This window comes from Macrotis lagotis, chromosome 2 (assembly GCF_037893015.1).
Source record: "Macrotis lagotis isolate mMagLag1 chromosome 2, bilby.v1.9.chrom.fasta, whole genome shotgun sequence".
NCBI classification, from domain to species: domain Eukaryota; kingdom Metazoa; phylum Chordata; class Mammalia; order Peramelemorphia; family Peramelidae; genus Macrotis; species Macrotis lagotis.
This window is the reverse complement of record NC_133659.1, coordinates 173164436-173184686: the sequence shown is the minus strand read 5'-3', so window position 1 is coordinate 173184686 and position 20251 is coordinate 173164436. Positions and strand designations below refer to the sequence as shown.

The window sequence follows — 20251 nt, the reverse complement described above, 5'->3', positions numbered from 1 at the left end:
CCTAGAAGTTTTTCTTTTGGGATCTCTTTCAGGAGGGATTGGTAAATTCACTCAATTTCTATTTTACCCTCTGCTTCTAGAATCTCAGGGCTATTTTATTGTCTTATTTCTTGAAAAATGAAGTCTAAGCTCTTTTCCTGGTCATGACTTTCAGGTAGCCCAATAATTTTTAAATTATCTCTCCTGGATCTGTTTTTCAGGTCAGTTGTTTTTCCAATGAGATAGTTCACATTTTTTCTTTTAATTTGGGTTTTTTTAAGAATAGTTTTTATTTCTTCCTGATTTATCACAAACTCCTCAGTTTCCTTTAGCTCCATTCTGCATTTGAAGGAGTTATTTTCTTCAGACAGCTTTTTTATCTCCTTTTCCAGCTGGCCAATTCTGCTTTTTTTAAGGCACTCTTCTCCTCATTTGCCTTTTGTGATGCTTTTTTTTCCCATTTGGCCTAAACTGGTTTTTAACATGTTTTTTTTTTTGTATTTCTTTCACCAAGCTGCTGATTTGGTTTTTGTGCTTTATCTGCATTGCTCTTTATTTCTTCTCCCAATTTTTCCTCTCCTTCCCTTAATTGCTTTTCAAAGTATTTTTTAATCTCATTCATAGCCTGAGCCCATTTTCTATTTCTCTTGGAGGTTTTGAGTACAAAAGCTTTGATTTTGTCATTCTGAATCTTCTGTGGGACCAAAGTAATTTTCTATGGTCATTTTCTTCTTTTTCTTTTGTTTGCTCATTTCCTCAGCTTACTGCTTTACCACACTTCAAGACTTTGGTGGGTTTTGGGAACAACCCACAGGGACCTTAATTCCTCCAAGGTCTTATGAGAGGCTGTCTTGCCTGTGCTTTGGTATGTGGATAACCACAGGCCCTCTCCTTTGCCCTGGAGCTGTAAGGAGAGTCCCTGCTCAGCTATGTTGGCAGGGGAGCCCAAATTGCAACCTGGATTTGAGTGTGAACAAACAGCTGAGTCCTGCCCCAGGGAGAGCAGAGAAACTTCTGCAGTCTGCCCCAACCCCCGTACTGTCTGTGGGCTGAGCTCTGGAGGTACAGGCTGACTTCCCTAATTCCCACTGTAGTTTCTTACTGCAGGGATGCTCTGAGACTGGCATTCATTCCACACTCACTCTGGTGTGGCAGAGTTCTCTCACTACCCCTTCCCAGGGCCAGGAGGTCTGGACACCACCTCCCCTTCCATGGACCCTTCTAAGCACCTGGGTCTGATTTTTCCAACCCCGCCCCCCCCCCCCATCCTAGTGAAACACCTTTCCTGTGGAACTTCTAAATTTTTTTGAACTGGGAAATTGTATCACTCAGTCTTTCTGTGGGTTCTGCCCCTCTAAATTTTGGCTGGAGTCAGAATTTGATGGCTTTTGAAGTATTTTGGGGAATGACTTTCCAGGAATTCCTGCCTTCAAGCTGCCATCTTGACTCAGCTGTATTACTTTTTTTTTTTTAACCATCATGTGAGTGCTTGCCCTTTGTAAATTTTCCATATAATAGTCATTTTGGCAAGCATTGAACATATTGGCATTTAAATAATATGACCAACCCATTAGAATTGCATTCTCTAGCACTTTTTTATGGAATTGTTGGGTAGCAAACACTATATCGACGATTCCTCAGCCCTTTCTGAAATTGCTTGGCAGTTTTAGTGCAAGAAAAGACCTCAGTCTCTGGTATCTTATCCTGCCAGATGATATTCAGAATCTTCCTACAACAATTTAAGTGAAAGTGATTCAGTTTCCTGGCATCATGCAGGTATGCTGTCCAGTTCTCACAGGCATACCACAATGAGAACAGCACAACAGCTCTCTGGACCTTCATTTTGGTAGTCAAATACACCCCATACGGAGTTTCCCAGACACTGAGCTAATCCTGACAATGTGTGTATCTACCTCATTATACTATTAACAGTATTCAGAATTTCTCCATTTGTTGTAACCAATGACTGATGTTAATTGTTAGGTCAAAATTAACACAAGCAGCAGAAAATGGATCAGAGCCTTCCCTCTACTTTGATCTTGGCTTGTAGCATTTTCTAGTTGAAGAATTTACCATCAGTATGACAACTGACTTTGATGCCATGTTCATCCTCATTGAAGATGTTTAACAATTTGGCTGAAAACATCATGCTCAAAATTAGCATGAGAACAAGGACTTAGTCTTGTTTCATTCACCACATGGTCAAACATGACAACCAAATTTTGATATGATTTTCCATAAGCCCTTGCAACTGACAGTGTCAGTGACCTTGGTCAGACGTACAAATGTATATTCAGGTGGCTTTTCTGCTCCTGGCATTTTTTATGAAATTGTTGGGTAGCAAGCACTATATCGACTATTCCTCAGCACTTTCTGAAACCACAGTGATACTCAGGAAGATGATCATTTTCCAGGTGAAAAATCTGTCTGTTTAAGGAGGCTGTTAAGAATCTTGGCAGCAATGACACATACACCGAGAAAGAGAGAAAGACCCTTCTCACAGGATGATCTATTCCCTTTACTTTTATACAGATGGATAGTGGAGGCATCCTTGAACTCCTGTGGATAACCTCCTCATACCGTATGAGCCAGAAAATTTCTGTCAGCTTTAGTATGAGCAATGGACACCCCCACCCCTTGTAAATCTGGCTCGAATAGAATTAGGAACTGGAGCTTTGCCATATGAAAGGAGCCTAATGGCATTCAAAACCATTGACTTCAACATGAGGTAAAATTGACTTCAACCTAGACCTTGGCTTCAGCAATGACAGGCTGTTGAGAAAACTATGGAAATGTTTCACCCATTTCTCTAGGATTGTGTTCCCATCACTAATGTGGCTCCATCAGGACTGAGTAGTTGGGATGCACCGTAGGTCTTTGATACCCTAAATAGGATTGTAACTAATAGCTTAAAATTGAATTTTATCTGCCTTCTTACTCAGTCAAGTCTCTAAACTTCACTTGTAAAATTAAATGCTGCCTTCTTTTTTTAAAATTTCTATTTATTTGGGGGTAGCTAGGTGGTGTAGTGGATAAAGCACCAGCCTTGGAGTCAGGAGTACCTGGGTTCAAATCTGGTCTCAGACACTTAATAATTACCTAGCTGTGTGGCCTTGGGCAAGCCACTTAACCCCATTTGCCTTGCTAAAAAAACCTAAAAAAAATCCACTTAAAATTTCTATTTATTTTCTGTTACATGTTTTATGTTCTACTTCTTCATTAGTTCCCCCCCTTTTTTTCATTTTATTGGATTGTAATCCACTCACATTTAAAGTTATAAGGCATAGGGTCCTCCTGACTCCAAGGCTGGTGCTCTGTCCACTGTGCCACCTAGCTGCCCCCTTAAAGTTGGAATTCTTTAGGTATAAGTGTGCTCAGGTACAAAAAAATTTTATTTTGCCACTCAAATGAAAAGGATGTTATGGTTAAAAAAAAAGTTGTTATGAAAAAAGATCTGTGGGTTTTAGTCAACTACAAGCTCAGTGTGAGTTGGTGGTGTGATGAAGCAACCAAAAAAGCTAATTCAATCTTGAAATGTATTGTGGAAATAACTGAGCTAACCAGAAATAAGGAGGTGACCATTCTGCTGTACCACATCTTCTTCAGACTTCATCTGAAATATTGTGTTTTGCTTTAAGAAGGACCTTAATAAACTGGATTGTACAGAGAACTGCATCAAAGACAGTGAAAGGCCTTAAGTCTCTGTCACATCAGGATAGGTAGAAGGAACTGGGCATGCTTAAAACTGAAGAAGAGAAGACTCATGGGGAACATGATAGCCTTCACTTATCTGATGAGTTGTTAAATAGAAGATATAACTTGTTTTGACCCCAGAGAGCAAACTAGGAACAGTTGAAGTTGCAAAGCACCGAATTTAGGCTATCAGGAATTTAGGTGTCAGGAATAATTTCTCAGTAATTTGAATTGTCCAAAAGTGGAATGGGGTAACTCAGAGAGTGGTAGTTCTCCCTCTTCATAGGTCTTCAAGGGATGACAGAGGCATCGTTGAATTCTTGGGGGATAACCTCAACCTCTTCATACCATATAACCTGGAAAATTTCAGTCAGTTTTTGGATGAGCAATGGATCCCCCACCTTATAGATCTCAGCTGGAATAGTATCAGCACAGGTGCTTTGCCACTTGAAAGGAGCCTAATGACATTCAAAACCTCTTCAGTTGGAACTTCAGCTAGGGACTGATTGACTTCATCTTGAAGTAAGTGGTCAGTGGTTTCTGCAGTGATTGATAATGATCTGTTAAGAACAGTATGGAAATGTTTAGCCCACCTCTCAAAGATCAGGTACCTATTGTTAATCAATATGGATCTATCAGCACTGAGTGGTTGAGATGCTCCATGTCTTTGACCCGTAAATAGCTTTCAGAGTACCATAAAAACATTTTGGTTTGTTACTGTGTGCATAAAATTGAATTTCATCTGCCTTCTTACTGAACCAAGAGTTGTGCATCTCTCTAAACTTCACTAGGACTTTTATTTTTGTTATTTTTTTAGAAAGATTTTATTTATTTTGAATTTAACAATTTTCCCCCCATTCTTGCTTCCCTCCACCCCCCACCCCCCACAGAAGGCATTCTGTTAGTCTTTACATTGTTTTCATGTTATACATTGAGAGGACTTTATTTTTTTTTTTGCAAGGCAGGTGGGGTTAAGTGGTTTGCCCAAGGTCACACAGCTAGATAATTATTAAGTGTCTGAAACCGGATTTGAACCCAGGTACTTCTGACTCCAAGGCCGGTGCTTTATCCACTACGCCACCTAGCTGCCCCACGAGGACTTTATTTTTAATGGAATTAAATGCTGCCTTTTAGAAATAGATGAACTATCCTACTGGTATATCCTGTGGAGTTTGCATTTTTCATTTAGCAGCTTCTATATTTTCCTATCATTTTCATCAAACCAGTCTTGGTGTTTGCAAGTGTTCTGACCCAGATGAGCAAAGACAGTTCTGTACACCAGATTTCTGAAAACTGCCCACTCCTTTTCTGCTCCACTGTTGCCAACTCTGTTGGCTCAGTTTTCTCTCCAAGTTAGCAACAAACTATTCCCTGCCCAGAGAGACACTAATCTCTTGACATTAATTCTTCTAGTAGTCATTTTGCCTTGGGGCCACCATTTTGGTTGAATATGAATATTTGGATTAGAGAAGATAAGTCTGTGATTAGTCCAGCACTCTGCACCACAGGTTGCCTTTGTCACTCCTATATCTTGTCTGTCTCTTCTCCTTATAATTACATAGTCTAATAGATGTTTGCTATGAGGGTGCATTTAGTTAAACAGAAGACAGTGTTTGTGATAAGAAGGTCATGAGGAGCACAAGTCTTCAGTAGAAGGTAAAGGGAATGGATTATCCTGCACCAATCACAGGGGTATTTCTCTTTTAGTCATTGCTGGTAAGATTCTTGCCAGAGTCCTCAATAAGCTGATCCTTCACCTGGAAGTTGGTCACCTTCCTGAGAGTCAATGTGGCTTCAGAAAAGGGTAAAGGAACAGTTGATATGGTATTTGCTGCCCAACAACTCCAGGAAAACTGCCAGGAACAGAACAGAGGTCTGTATACATATGTAGATCTGACCACCAGTCATGAAGGTTTATGGAAAATTATGTCAAAATTTGGTTTCCCAGAGAAGTTCATCAGTATTGTATGTCAATTTCATGATGGCCTGCATGCCCAGGTTCTAGATGGTGGATGATTATCTCAATATTTTCCAGTCACCAATGAAGTAAATGGAGTAAAACAAGGATATGTCCTAGGAAGGACACATTATTAGAATGCCAGACTTAAACTTGCCCAAAAAAACTATTTTTTTGGAGAACTCACACGGGGCTCAAGTGTGGTCACAAGGTGGTCAAAAGAAGTAATTCCAGGAACACCCTGAAGGTCTCATTGGAGAACTTTTTTTGGCAAGGCAATGGGGTTAAGTGGCTTGCCCAAGGCCACACAGCTAGGTAATTATTAAGTGTCTGAGGCCGGGTTTGAACCCAGGTACTCCTGACTCCAGGGCCGGTGCCCTATCCACTACACCACCTAGCTACCCCCATCATTGAAGAACTTTTGAATTAACTGTACAGCATGGGAAATACTGGCATAGCACCACCCAGCCTGGCATGGCCTCATCAGAGAGAGGGCTGAACTCTCTGAGGAAGGGAGAATTGAAGCAACTCAAAGGAAATGTGACATATGTAAGTTTAGAGTACTCACCCCAGGTGTTCACATGGACTATTTGTGCTCAACCTGTTGTAGCGCATTCTGAGCTTCTGTTGGTCTGATCAGCCACAGTTGGACACACTGATTTGTTTCAAACATAGTGATGTCATTTTGGTCTTCTTTGATAACAAAAGACAAAGACCAACCAGGTTTTCAAGGACTTTGTAGGTGATCACTTGTCAGAAATTTACAGCAAAATTCCTTTTGTGTAAGGGTTAGACTAGATAATCAATGAAGCTCCTTCTCTCAGATTCTATAATTCATAGATTCTATTACCCAGTTTTAATTAAATTCACACTCACAATGTAGACAGGTGATTTTAGAAAATTATTGCAAAGAGACCATAGATTAGGATAATACTCTTAATATGAGGGAACTGTAAGAAAATGGCAGATATGATACCTATTTTAATATGAACTCTTGTCAGCTATACTAGAAGACATACTAATAATATAATCATATCTGATAAGTCAGCCAAAAAGTTTTTTAAATGTATTTTAGCTTATTTTGTTAAATATGGCTCAATTATATGTAAAATTTTTAACATTCATTTTTAAAATTTGTGAGTTCCAAATTCCCTTCCTTCTGCCCTGACACAATATACCAGATACATTTGTGAAGTCATGAAATATATTTCCATATTAACCATATTGCAAAAGAAAACACATAAAAAAACCTCCATGAAGAATAGTTTTTGTTGTTTTTTTGAAAGCATGCTTCATTCTGCAGTGCAGAGTTCATCAGCATTTTTCATCATAGGTTCTTTGGAATTGTCTTGGGTCATAATCTTGATCAGATTACTTTTAGTTGATCACTCTTGCAATATTACTGTTACTATATTCAATGTTCTGGTTCTTCTTGCTCATCTCAGTTTGCATTAGTCTTCCCTGAAACCATCTTGTTCAGCATTTCTTATAATTAAGTAGTATTCTATCACAATCTTAAACCACAATTTGTTGTCATTCTCCAATTAATGGACATCCCCTAATTCTTTTTGATATCACAAAAGGGTGCAGAAGGGTCCTTTCCCTTTTCTTTGATTTTTTTGGGGGTATGCAGATCTACTAGTGTGATTGTTGGTTCAAAGGTTGTGTACAGTTTTATATCTCTTATAGTTCCAAGTTGTTCTCCAGAATGGTTGGACCAGTTCACTGCACTAACATTTGCATCAGAGTTCCAATTTTTCCACATCCCCTCCAGCAGTTTTTATTTTCCTTTTCTGTAATGTTAGCCAATCTGACAGTTATGAGGTAGAATCTCAATTATTTTAATTTGCATTTGTAATCATTGTATGATCAATAATGATTTAGAACTTTTTTCCATTTGACTATTGATTGCTTTGTTTTTTTTTCTTCTGAAAACAACCTGTCCATATCTTTTGACCATTTATCAATTGGGGATTGGTCAGTCAAAAAACTTTTTAATTATCAAGATTATATGAAATTTGAATTTACATCCTCTAATTCTAAGTATATCGTATGCCTTATGATAAATAGATGAGGGAAAAGGCATTTTTAAAAATAAAGTTCTATTGTGATATTTTTGCTTTTGTATCACCTAAATTTTTGAGTTCCACATTTTTCTTCCTCCCTTCCCCCTTCCCTTGATATAGTTTATACATGTATAATTATATTAAATATTTCCATATTATTTTTATTCATTTGATTGCAGAGAATAGAAAAAGGATGGATTCAGGGGTGAACAGACATTCATACAATACACATCCACATCCACTTATATATACATATGCACTTATATATGGCTTTTTTAATAAATGTATTTATTTAGCATGGCCAATGAGGCAATTTATTTTGCCTGACTGTGCATATTATTATAAGGAATTTTTTTTCTTAGTTTTCCTCCACCATTGGAGCAGGTACTGGGAGGGAGAGAAAAATAGATTTCTCTTAATTAAAAAATAAATGTCTTTTTAAAAGTTTAAATGATAGTTTGGTATGGCAATAGGAAGTTACTGGAATTAATTCAGTAAGGGAGCGGCATGATCATTTGTTCCTAAAAGAAATCACTTGGGTAGCAGTGTAGCAGATGGACTGAAGTGAGAAGAACCTTGAGGCAGGAACAATTGTTGTAATTTACCTAAGAGGTGAGGAGGACCTGAATATGTTAGTAACTGTTAAGTACAAAAGAGTCAGGTGTAAGATGTTATGAGGTAGAACCAAAAAGAACTTGAAGGATTCGTGGGCTGAGGGAGAGCAAACAATGACATATAGACTTCAGTCTTTCATGAATAATTTTACTGTTTTGGAGATTGTTGTTGGGTTTGTTTTTTTGTGTGTATTGTTTTGTTTTTGCATTCTTTAGTGAATTGTGAAACACTCTAGGAGAGTGGCTTAATTGCAATTTTACAAATTCGCAAATAAGTAAAAATTATTTGTCTTACTATTTTGAGGAAGATTCTGCAAGTATGGTACAAAGCTCTTATAGAAAAATCATTCACAAATAACAACAGTTTTAGGTTAGAGAAATCTAGTTCAACCTATTTCCATCTCACCAAGGAATCCTATAAACAGTATATCTAAGGAACTTGCTAAACCCTCCCAGGCATCCACTTTTATGTAGCTCTAATTGCCTGCATGTTTTTTTCATGTTTCATAATTCTTTCAGATTCCCCCCTTTGCTCCTGGTTGTGCCCTCAAGAATAATTCCCTCTTCCACATGATAGCCCTTTAAGTAATTGAAAATGAAGTCAGCTTCTGAATTATCTTTTTTCCAGGCTAAACATCTCCATTTTCTTCAAATAAGCCTCAAATGACATGAACTCAAGTCCCTTCATCATCTTGGTTGCTCTCCAACTTATTTTTGTCCTTAAACTCTGGTGATCAGAACTCAGAACAGTACCCCAAATCCCAAATGTCACTTTACCATGACAGAATATAGAGGGATTGTCATCTCTTTATTCCAGGAAGCTATTCTCAATGTAGCCCCAAACCTCATTAATTCTTTTGGTGATCTTATCACACTGGTAACTTGATTTGAATTTGTTCACCAAAACCACTAGATCTTTTTCAGATAATCTGCTATCTAAAAATGTCTTCACCATCCTATACTTGGGCATTCAATTTTTGAAACAAGAAAAAGACCTTGTGAAGAACTTTTTGACATCTGGTTGCCATCCAGTGTAATGACTAACCCTCTCAGTTTTGTTTGCTAATTTGATAAGCAAATTCTGATCTGCCTAATCATTGAGTTTATTTAGTTACTAGAGAGCAAGGTAAGGGGGTTTTTTTTGGCTGTTTTTAGTATTTAAATTTTATTGCCTCAAACTAGAAACTTGCCTACAAGTTTTAGAGGGGTTTTTTTTGTATTATTTCAGATTTTTCATCTTTTTTTAAAGGTTTTTTGTTTTTTGTTTTTTTTGCAAGACAGATTGGGTTAAATGGCTTGCCCAAGGCCACACAGCTAGGTAATTATTAAGTGTCTGAGACCAGATTTGAACCCTCCAGGGCCAGTGCTTTATCCACTGTGCCACCTAGCTGCCCAGATTTTTCATCTTGAGATTTAAAGATTTTTCTGGCATCTGTAACTTTTTTTTTTTTTAGGTTTTTGAAAGGCAAATGGGGTTAAGTGGCTTGCCCAAGGCCACACAGCTAGGTAAAATTTGGAGAATTCTGTTACATGTTTTATGTTCTACTTCTTCATTAGTCCCCCCTTTTTTCATTTTATTGGATTGCGATCCATTCACATTTAAAGTTATAAGGCATAAGGTCATTTTTTTTCTCTCATCTGTTTTCAATATTGGGTTTTTTTCATGTTTTTGCCCCCTTTTCTGGTGTAAACACTACTATATTCCTTCAAGTTACTTTACCTTAATCTTTTTTAAAGATATCCCATATCCCACTGTCTCTCTTCCCCTCATTCCTGAACCCCTCTTCTCATTTGTTACTTTCCCTTCAGGAATTTACTTATTACTTCATTTTTCTTTCATCCTAGTTATATAATTCCCCTGCCCCTATTTTTCCTTCCAATCAAGTATATTTCTCTTTTTTCTTCTCCCCTTCATATCTTCATCATTAGTTTTTTTTTAAATTTATTTTTATATGTGTGTACCCCTTTCCAAAAAGGAGTTCCTCTCATTCTGTTTATTATGGATATTCATTATATTCATTATGTCTTTTTTTTTTAGGTTTTTGCAAGGCAAATGGGGTTAAGTGGTTTGCCCAAGGCCACACAGTAATTATTAAGTGTCTGAGACCAGATTTGAACCCAGGTACTCCTGACTCGAGGGCCGGTGCTCATTTCCTGATTCATGACCCCTAAAATTACTTAGTCTTTCCTGTTCTCTATATTGCTCATACAATAAAAACTTCCAAGGTAACCATTTTAAATTTTCTCCATGCCTTATGAAATATGCCTCTAAGATTCTTCTTTTCCTGTATTGCCTCTCTCCTAAAACAATGCCAATTATTATTTTTTTGAAAATTTAATTTTGAGTTTTTGAATTTTACAATTTCCCCCCAATCTCACTTCCCTCCCCCACCCCCCACAGAAGGCAGTCTGTCTTTACATTGTTTTCCTCTTATACATTGATTAAAATTGGATGTATTGAGAAAAAAATCATATCCTTAAGGAAAAAATAAAATATATGAGATAACAAACTTACATAATACATAAGATAACTTTTTTAAATTAAAGGAGATAGTCTTTTATCTTTGTTTAAACTCCATAATTCTTTCTTTGGATACAGATGGTATTTTCCATCTCAGATACCTCAAAATTGTCCCTGATTATTGCATTAATGAAATGAGCAAGCCCATTAAGGTTGATCATAAACCCCATGTTGCTCTTATGGTGTACAATGTTCTTCTGGTTCTGCTCATCTCGCTCAGCATCAGTTCATGCAAATCCCTCCAGGCTTCCCTGAATTCCCATCCCTCCTGGTTTCTAATAGAACAATAGCGTTCCATAACATACATATACCACAATTTGTTCAACATTGCCAATTATTGCAGAGGACTGGGCCTCATGATAGAACCCTTCCTCTGCTTCCCTGATTATTCAGCCCACTAATGATATATACCCTCCTTCAGTTCTTTTTCCCTGATTTGCCTCAAAATCTCCCATGGTCTTTCTTCTCCAGGTTCCAGATATCCCCAGGAGTTTCAATTTCCCCACTCTCAAAAGAATAGTCTCTTCATATACCAAAATCTTCTCAGACACTTGATGGTTACTAGCTGTAGGACTTTGGGCAAGTCATTAACTCCATTGTCTTGCCAAAAAAATAAAACCCCAAAATCAAATAACAGCAACAAAATAACTAAACACCAAATCTCCTAGCCAACACCCAGCACAAAATCCCCATCTCCACCCATTAAGTATGCATCAGTGGAACTTCATCCCACCACCAAAGCAAAACTTCCTTCCTTCCTTCCTCCCACCCCTTTTTGAATCTTTTTCCTTCCTCCTCAGCTTATGCCTCTGTTTTCCTCCTGAAACCAAGGGGTTACCTTCCCCACCTTGCTTCAGTTTGATCCATGCATGTAATAGATTACTCTACATCATCCTGCTCCCTTACCCTTCTCCACTTCATATATTGTAATGCATTTAGGTCCACAAAAATAATTCACCAATAGTCTTGGTGTTGCCCAGTCTTGTCTATAAAACACTAGGCTTACTTCTTCCTTGCTACATGCACTGAACTCCTGCCTTCTCCCTGTCTCCTTTTGTCCATTTAGAAATGTCTCTCTTATCTCTTAGCTTTTTTGCTGCCTTTAACCACATTTCTGTTATTTGGGATTTGAGATGCAAATAATCTCTTCAGTATGATTTTCTTTCTAAGAATTTTTCAGAATCCTCTTAGTTACTGCACTCTTATCTTTTCAGCTCACACTTGCAGGATAGGTCACCCAGGGCTGTATTCTGAACTCCAATTCTCCTCTATACAAATTGGATTGTCTCCTTCATTTTCTGTTGGGTGCATAATAGTCTTGTGTTCATTCATTTTGCTGTCTTGGGTTTTTCTGGTAGTAATCTATATGAATTCTTTCTATTTCTATTTCATTTCCAATGTACAGAAGTTCTGGGCCCTTATTTTCTGTTATTTTATGCATTATGGTATTTGTTTTTTTTGTCCTATTATGTTCTTCTAGAAGACCTATGATTCTTAAGTTGTCTCTGTACAGCCTGTCTTTAAGAGTAGTATATTTTACTAACATATTGAATATGTGTATGTGTAGATAGATAGATAGATAGATAGATAGATAGATAGATAGATATGAAAGATTGTATTTAAAGTTTTACAATTTTTCCCCTATTCTTGCTTCCCTCCCCCCACAGAAGGCATTCTGTTAGTCTTTACATTGTTTCCATGGTATACATTGATCTCAGTTGAATGTGATGAGAGAAATCATATCCTTAAGGAAAAAAATAAAGTATAAGAGATAGCAAAATTACATAAGATAGCGGGGTTTTTCCCCCCTAAATTGAAGGTAATAGTCTTCGGCTTTGTTCAAAGTCCACAATTTTTTCTCTGGATACAGATGGTATTCACTGCAGATAGCTGAAAATTGTCCCTGGTTTGTTGAAGTGAATGTGTTTTTTAAAATCATATTTTATTTATTTATTTGCATCTAATCCAAAAACCTTTATTTTTTTCACTTTATTTATTTTGAATTTTACATCCTAATCTCACTTCCCTTCCCCCACCCCCTCAGAGGGCAGTTTGTTAGTCTTTACATTGTTTCCATGGTATATATATATATATATATATATATATATATATATATATATATATATATATATATATATTGACCTAAGTTGAATGTTATGAGAGAGAAATCATATCCTTAAGGAATAAAAATAAAGTATAAGAGATGGCAAAATTACATAATAAGTTTTTTAAAAAATTAAATGTAATAGTCCTTAGTCTTTGTTCAAACTCCACAATTATTTCTCTGGATACAGATGGCATTCTCCATCACAGTTACCCCAAAATTGTGCCTGATTGTTGCACTCTTGGAATGAGCAAATCCATTAAAGTTGATCATCACCCCCATGTTGCTGTTAGGGTGTACAGTGTTCTGGTTGTGCTCATCTTGCTCAGCATCAGTTCATGCAAATCCTTCTAAGCTTCTCTGAATTCCCATCCCTCCTGGTTTCTAATAGAACAGTAGTGCTCCATGACATACATATACCACAGTTTGTTAAGCCATTCCCTAATTAAAGGACATTCACTTAATTTCCAATTTTTTGCCACCACAAACAGGGCTGCTGTGAATATTTTTGTACAAGTGATGTTTTTACCTGTTTTCATAATCTCTTCAGGGTATAGACCCAGTAGTGGTATTGGTGGATCAAAGGATATGCACATTTTTGTTTCCCTTTGGGCATAATTCTAAATTGCTCTCCAGAAAGGTTGGGTGAATTCACAGCTCCATCAGTAATGTATTAGTGTCCCAGATTTCCCACATCCCTTTTAACACTGATTATTGTCCTTTCTGGTCATATTGGCCAGTCTTGAGAGGTGTGAGGTGGTACCTCAGAAATGCTTTAATTTGCATTTCTGTAATAATTAGTGATTTAGAGCAATTTTTCATATGACTATAGATTGCTTTGATTTCCTCATCTATAAAGTGCCTTTGCATATCCTTTGATCATTTCTCAATTGGGGAATGGCTTATAAAATGGCTTTAAAAAAATTTGACTTAGTTCTCTGTATATTTTAGGAATGAGTCCTTTGTCAAAAATACTAGTTATAAAAATTGTTTCCCAACCCTCTGTATTGCACTGTGGCTAAAAGCCTTCTGCTGGCTTTTCCCACTCTCCTGCTTCCTAGACTTTTCTTCTCCTTTTCCCCCAAAGAGACAAACTTTCAATGGAGATCCTCCACAATGTCTGCAGTTGAAAACTTCTTTGAATCTTCTGTAGTGTAAGTGTCAGAGTAGAGGCTTCATTTACCTTTGGTAGGGAAAGTCCCCAGGAGCTTGCTATCTTTGTGCCATCATCTTGGCTTTGCCCGGGAAGTCTCCTACATTCATCTTTTGCAAGTTTTTAAGGCTACATTTTCCTACCATTCTCCCTTCCCTCCCCCTTCCCCATGGCAACAAACAATAGGGTGTATGAATATAGTCATATAAAATATTTCCATATTAGTCATGAACATATTTTTTAGATGTTATTCTTTTTTAATTCTCTTCTTCTAGCTAGACCTCTAGTATATTTGCATTCTGAATCTATTGTTCTCTCATGTTTCTTTGGTGATATGTACCATCAGATTCTAGTTTTTCTATTCTACCTGTTATTTTTTGCTGTGTAGGCCATAAATTCTGTTTTCAGACTATTTCTCTTTTGGAAAAAACAAAGTATGTTACTAAGTAGTCTTAGTATTCTGTGTTCTCACAATCCTCTGTCTTAACAAGTGTTGGGATTATTTTCCTTTGTTTTATAGTATTTATTTACAGATGTCTGAGTTTGTTTACTAGATTCAAAGGCCACATTTCCCATTTTAAACTTTTTTTTTCTGTTTATGCACTTATGTTTAAGGTTTTTTTAGTTTTCTTCTTGAAATGTATAATTATCACCCCCCCACACACCTTTCCCCTATTTCTTACTTTCTGAGTCAGTTTCCCCTGATAGTGATTTCTTTGTTGGATTGGATTTCAAAGCAATCTCAGCCTTTTTCCATATTGTAAAGTTCTACAGCCTAGTTTTCTGTCACAAGTGACTTTTAGAAGGAAAGAACTGGCCCAAGCTAGATGCTTTTCTCTTTCCCTTAGGTCTAATGGAGTTCTCCACAGCCCCTTCACACATGGTGTGTGGTCTAGTGGCTTACTCTCTTTGTTTCTCAGTTCTTTGGCCTGCACTTACAGTTCAGAGCTCTGTAGCCCTTGTACTATTTGTCGAGACCTGCAGCAGGTTTCTGCTCCTGCACTGGCTATAGACCTGCAGCTAGGGTTTCCACAGACAGGGAGGTCCTTTCCACAGGGGAGGTCCTTCTTTGGGATTCTGGGTGTGTGTCCTTGATCATGGCAACAGTTGAAATTATTTTATCTTTGAAGCATAATTTCTGCTTTGGAGAGGTTTGAGAGGCCATTGGGATCAGAGAAAATGTCTAGTCCTCCATTTTGATGCTTCTAATAATTTCCAGTTCAAAGCAATTCATTGTAGTGAAAGTTAAAAAGTGTTGTTATAATTTACTTTACTGTATTCTATTTTTTTTTCATCTCCCTATTTCTTCTAAGTGCCTTAGTTCTAAAGCTTAGGAATTAGAGCAATAATGAGAAAAGTTCATTTACTGCTGCTATCCTAACAGCTAAGGTCTCTTCTACTTATAATGCCCTCTGATTGTTGGTACTTTCGAGCATACATAGACTAATTAATTTGAAATATGAAAGACTCATCTTTATTTCAGATTTTTTAAAACCAGTTTGTTGTTTTTATTTTCAGGCCCAGGGTTTTCGAGATGTAGTTCTTCCTTCTCTATTATCATCCCCAGGAGAATTTTCAGTGAATCCTCGAAAGCGGTCACGAGAAGCAAAGGAAGAAGAATAATTTTTTAAAGATTTTACATCTTGCGCAGCACAAAAATGTTGTAAAGACCATTGTATATAAGTTCTGGGCACAGTTACTCAGCAAATATTTTAAACAATCTCTCCATTTTAAACAATATCTCCAATATCAGCAATTACCAAAGTGTTAATTGCCAATTGAAGACATTCATATCAATCATAAAATGGCATTCCCAAATATTCATAACTCATTTATTAAAACATTTGTATAGAATACCCTCAGGCAATAAAAGTGGTTGTAAATATTAAAATACATAAATATTTTATATATATATATATATATATATATATATATATATATATACAAATAAGTTAATATCATCAGCTTGGTGTTTTTATAAAATTATTCATATTCTACCCACTTCATTATTAATACCACTATTGGTTATTAAACTTTCTTCCCTATAAATACATTGTACATAAATCTCTCTGCTTCACTTAATTACAACACAAATATTCTACCTAAATATTTGATAATACTTCAACCTAATTTTAACCTTGTTAACACAGGATCATTAGTAGAGTTTTTACCTTCTAAAAGCATTCATAATCTATGAGGTACTATTGGATCATGTCTACAGGTTGTGGCAGTACCTCTGTGATAATAGCAATGGAAAGTTTGTGTAAAATCTTCTTTTCCTTCCATGTTTAAATGCCATGTTAACCTTGTGTAATGCATGTATCACCAGTCAACAAAGTGAATAAAGGGGTCCTCCTTCTAAAACAAATTATATAGACAGGAAGAAGTCATTAAATTTACCAATAGGACTAGTAGATCCCTAATTTCATTGAATGTTTCACTATGATGTCAGTTGGTAACTATTAAAAGCCATGATGATGGTATCATTGTTTGTTTTCCTTTCAATTAATGTGATAATATTGCTATTTTGATTGCAGTCATATTTGAGCCATTAAGATACTGAACCTGATTGCATCATGTTTCACTATTTTTCACTTATTCACAAACAAAATTCAGTCTTCTGTCCCTCCCACTTTCATCTCCCTCTTCTCCTCCCTCCCCCAAAATCAAGAAAGCAAGAAAAAACAAAACCCCATTAGAAGCATGTGTAATGGAATAAAATAAAAATTTTTAGTCATTCCTTTTTTTTTCTTTAGGTTTTTTTGCAAGGCAAACAGGGTTAAGTGGCTTGCCCAAGGCCACACAGCTAGGTAATTATTAAGTGTCTGAGACTGGATTTGAACCCAGGTACTCCTGACTCTAAGGCCAGTGCTTTATCCACTACACCACCTAGCCACTCCTTAGTCATTTCTTTTTTAAAAATTTGTCTAGATTGCCACTCTTCAGTCCATGACTTCTTTGTTGGGCAGTGGGCAACAGGTTTCATTATGAATATTCAGGAATTGTATTTGATAATTTGTGTTGTTCAGAATTCCCAGGTTGTTGTTTTTTGTTTTTTGTTTGTTTTTAAACTTATATGTATAAGCATTATGTTACAATTATTTTGGAACTCAGTGGATTGAGCACTGTGCCTGTAGCCCTACAGACCTGAGTTCAGGCACTTTTTAGCTGATGAATGACCCTTTCCCTCTTTTTGTCTTGATGATATTTGTCCTTCATTCTCAAAGAAGTCCATGATATCAGGGAGATGATGCCATGACAAACACATGAATTTAAGTGGGGGGGGAGGTTATGCTGTGCTAAGTCACCAGCCTCACTTTCTCCTCCAGAACCATCTGGGTCCAGTGACCAGTTATGAATCAAGATGACTCGAAATAGCCTAGATGTGAAGCAGTCAGGGTTAAGTGACTGTTCAAGGTCACACAGCTAGGAAGTGTCAAAAGTCTGAGGCCTTATTTGAACTCCCATCCTCCTATTTCCAAGGCTAGTGTGCCATGTAACTGCCCTTAGCCCTCTGGAGAACAAAACAGCAAACTATTTCAACATCTTTGTCATGGGTAGTATTTGAGTACTGTGGTTCTTGGGCACAAAGGAGGGACATGATTGAACAACAACAAATAATTGTTTTATATTGCATTTATTATAAATTCTAATAAAATGTTAAAAATATATATTTGGAATATATAGCACAGTAATATAATGGATACTAATATATATATATAATATTTAAAATATATATGAATATTTAAATATATATGGCTTAGAATCCTATTCTTTACCACCTCAAAAAAAACATTTTTATACATCTTTAGAACTGGTTTTACTTAGGACTCTTCCTAAATCTATCCTCTCTCATTTTCCCACCCCATCTTCTCACCTTTTTCTCATATTTCAATATTGAGGGAAATATATTTCTGTACACAGCTTTGTGTATTCCTTCTTTTGACCAGATGAGATTCATGTCAGCCATTCTACACACACATGCACTCACACACCCCTATTCCTTGCTTGTAGATATATCTACTTGTATTGCCACATTATACTTTATTTTTTTTCTTTTGGAAGGCAATGGGGTTAAGTGACTTGCCCAAGGTTACACAGTTAGGTAATTATTATGTGTCTGAGGTCCTATTTGAACTCATGTCAAGATGCACCAAATAACTAATATCAGAAACCACTGTCAATAAATTCCTTGTCTTTGGGGCAAAATCAATGACTTTATATTAACTTTCTGGTGGGGGGGGGAGTTCAATGATTTCTTCTCTGTCTTCCTAATTGCTTTGTTCAAAATACTCAGTGCATAGAGACCATAAAATTTTTTGAAATATGATGGAATGACACCCTCTGCATCTAAACACAAAGAGAAAATTAATGACATAATTGATACTTAATTTGGAAGTAGGATAAATAGTGTAAAAATAAGAAAGTAGTAATGTTCTGCCAAAGAAATGAAATATTAGAGAAAAAAAGTACCAATTTACAACCCCCAAGCTAATTTTCAAGATATTTGCAAACTATTGGATATTCAGAAAGTCAGTAAAGAACTGAAGGAAAAAATTGACAGGGAGTTTGAATTACCACAGTATAGACTTAAAGCCAACATGGATTATATTGACATTCCAAAACTAGAAGAAAGTCTTAATAAGTATGACAAGCAAAAACAATGTAAAATGCCAGTAAGTACATGGCAGACATTTAATAAGATCCCAAATTAGTAGCTTCAATTTCTGATTCTCAGCAGGAAAAACAACTAGGAGTTTCCACTTACACAAGACTACAAGGTGCTCATTATTGTGCCAGCTATAGGAAGGTCTAGCAAGAACCTTTAATTTGCAAGCTAAAAAAAAAGTAGTCTAATTGGCATAAATATCTTTGTTAATTTTAAGCTTGAGTGGGAATCAGAAATGCTTGTCTATTTTAATGGCTAACCAACAGCAACTACAAAATTGCATTTGAATTTAAAGTTTTGTTTTAATTGTTCATAAAAGCTCATAAAGGTTCGGGATAGCATAATGTCTCAGAATTGGCCCTAGAGCCTGCAATCCCAACTCTAACAAATAATAGCTTTATGACCCTGGACAAGTTACCAACCTCACTCTACTAGGCAAATCCAAACAACATTCACCTGTACTAATAGAGGGAGTTTCTCCAAATGTGAATTCACTGTCCTAATAACATCACTGTTCCAATACCTACCTTGTAATAGGTTACATAGATTTTATAAATTTTTGCAAGTGGAAATGAATTTGTCTATTTGAAAGATTTTTTTACATTTTAAAATGATTTATTTTCAAATTATTACAATAATCTTATTGTGAAAGTAAGCATAAACCCCCCTCCCCCAAAAAAAAAGAAATCTCAAGAGAAATGAAGTGAGAAAAAAGTGTACTTCAGTCTGTGTTCAGATACCATCGACTCTGCAATGGGTTGCATTCTTTATCATAAGTCCATCAGAGAAGTTGCTTCAATATTTTCCCCATAGTTGCTATTGTTAACTGCATTACCCTCCATTCTATTCCTCCCCACTCCCATTTATTCAATTCTTTCTCTCCTTTCTCCCTGTCCCTCTAAAGAAGTGTGTTGTATCTGACTATTCTCTCCCATGATCTACCCTCTCTTCTATCACCTACTCCCCATCCCACCTTCTCCCATCCCTTTCCTCTCATTTTTCCTCTGGAGTATAGTAGATTCTTATACCCATTGGAATGTGTATATTATTTCCTCTTTAAGCTGTTTCTGATGAGAATAAAGGCTCACTCATTCCCCCTCATCTCCCCCTTCCACTCCATTGCAAAAAGCTTTTTTTTGACTTTCTCATGTGAAATAGCTTACCCCTTTCTACCTCTCCTTTTCTTTTCTTCCAGTATTTTCCTTTATCACCATTGACTCCAATGTTTATACTATATTATACCATTATGTTCATCTCCCTTCTGTATCTTGTCTATATATGCTCTTAGAAATAAGAAGCTCATATGAGCTAAAAATATCTTCTTTCCTTGCAGGAATGCATGCAGTTTAATATCATTAAGTCCCTCATTATTAGTGCTTCCTATCCACCCTCTACTTCACCTGAGTCCTGTACTTGAAAATCAAACTTTCTGTTCAGCTCTGGTCATTTCAACAGGAAAGTTTGAAAGTCCCATGTTTCATTGAAAGTTCATTTT

The 20251-nt window shown here is 36.5% G+C and overlaps 1 protein-coding gene across 1 annotated transcript in view; it reads left to right on the top strand.

Annotated features, from left to right (window-relative positions):
• Positions 1-15855, top strand: part of RAD51C (RAD51 paralog C) — an 84026-nt gene extending 68171 nt beyond the window's left edge. Inside the window, exon 9 of the mRNA XM_074223602.1 lies at positions 15606-15855. Coding sequence (XP_074079703.1) covers positions 15606-15710 — 105 coding nt within the window. The 3' untranslated portion in view covers positions 15711-15855. The remainder of the gene's footprint in view (positions 1-15605) is intronic.
• Positions 15856-20251: the final 4396 nt, after the last annotated feature.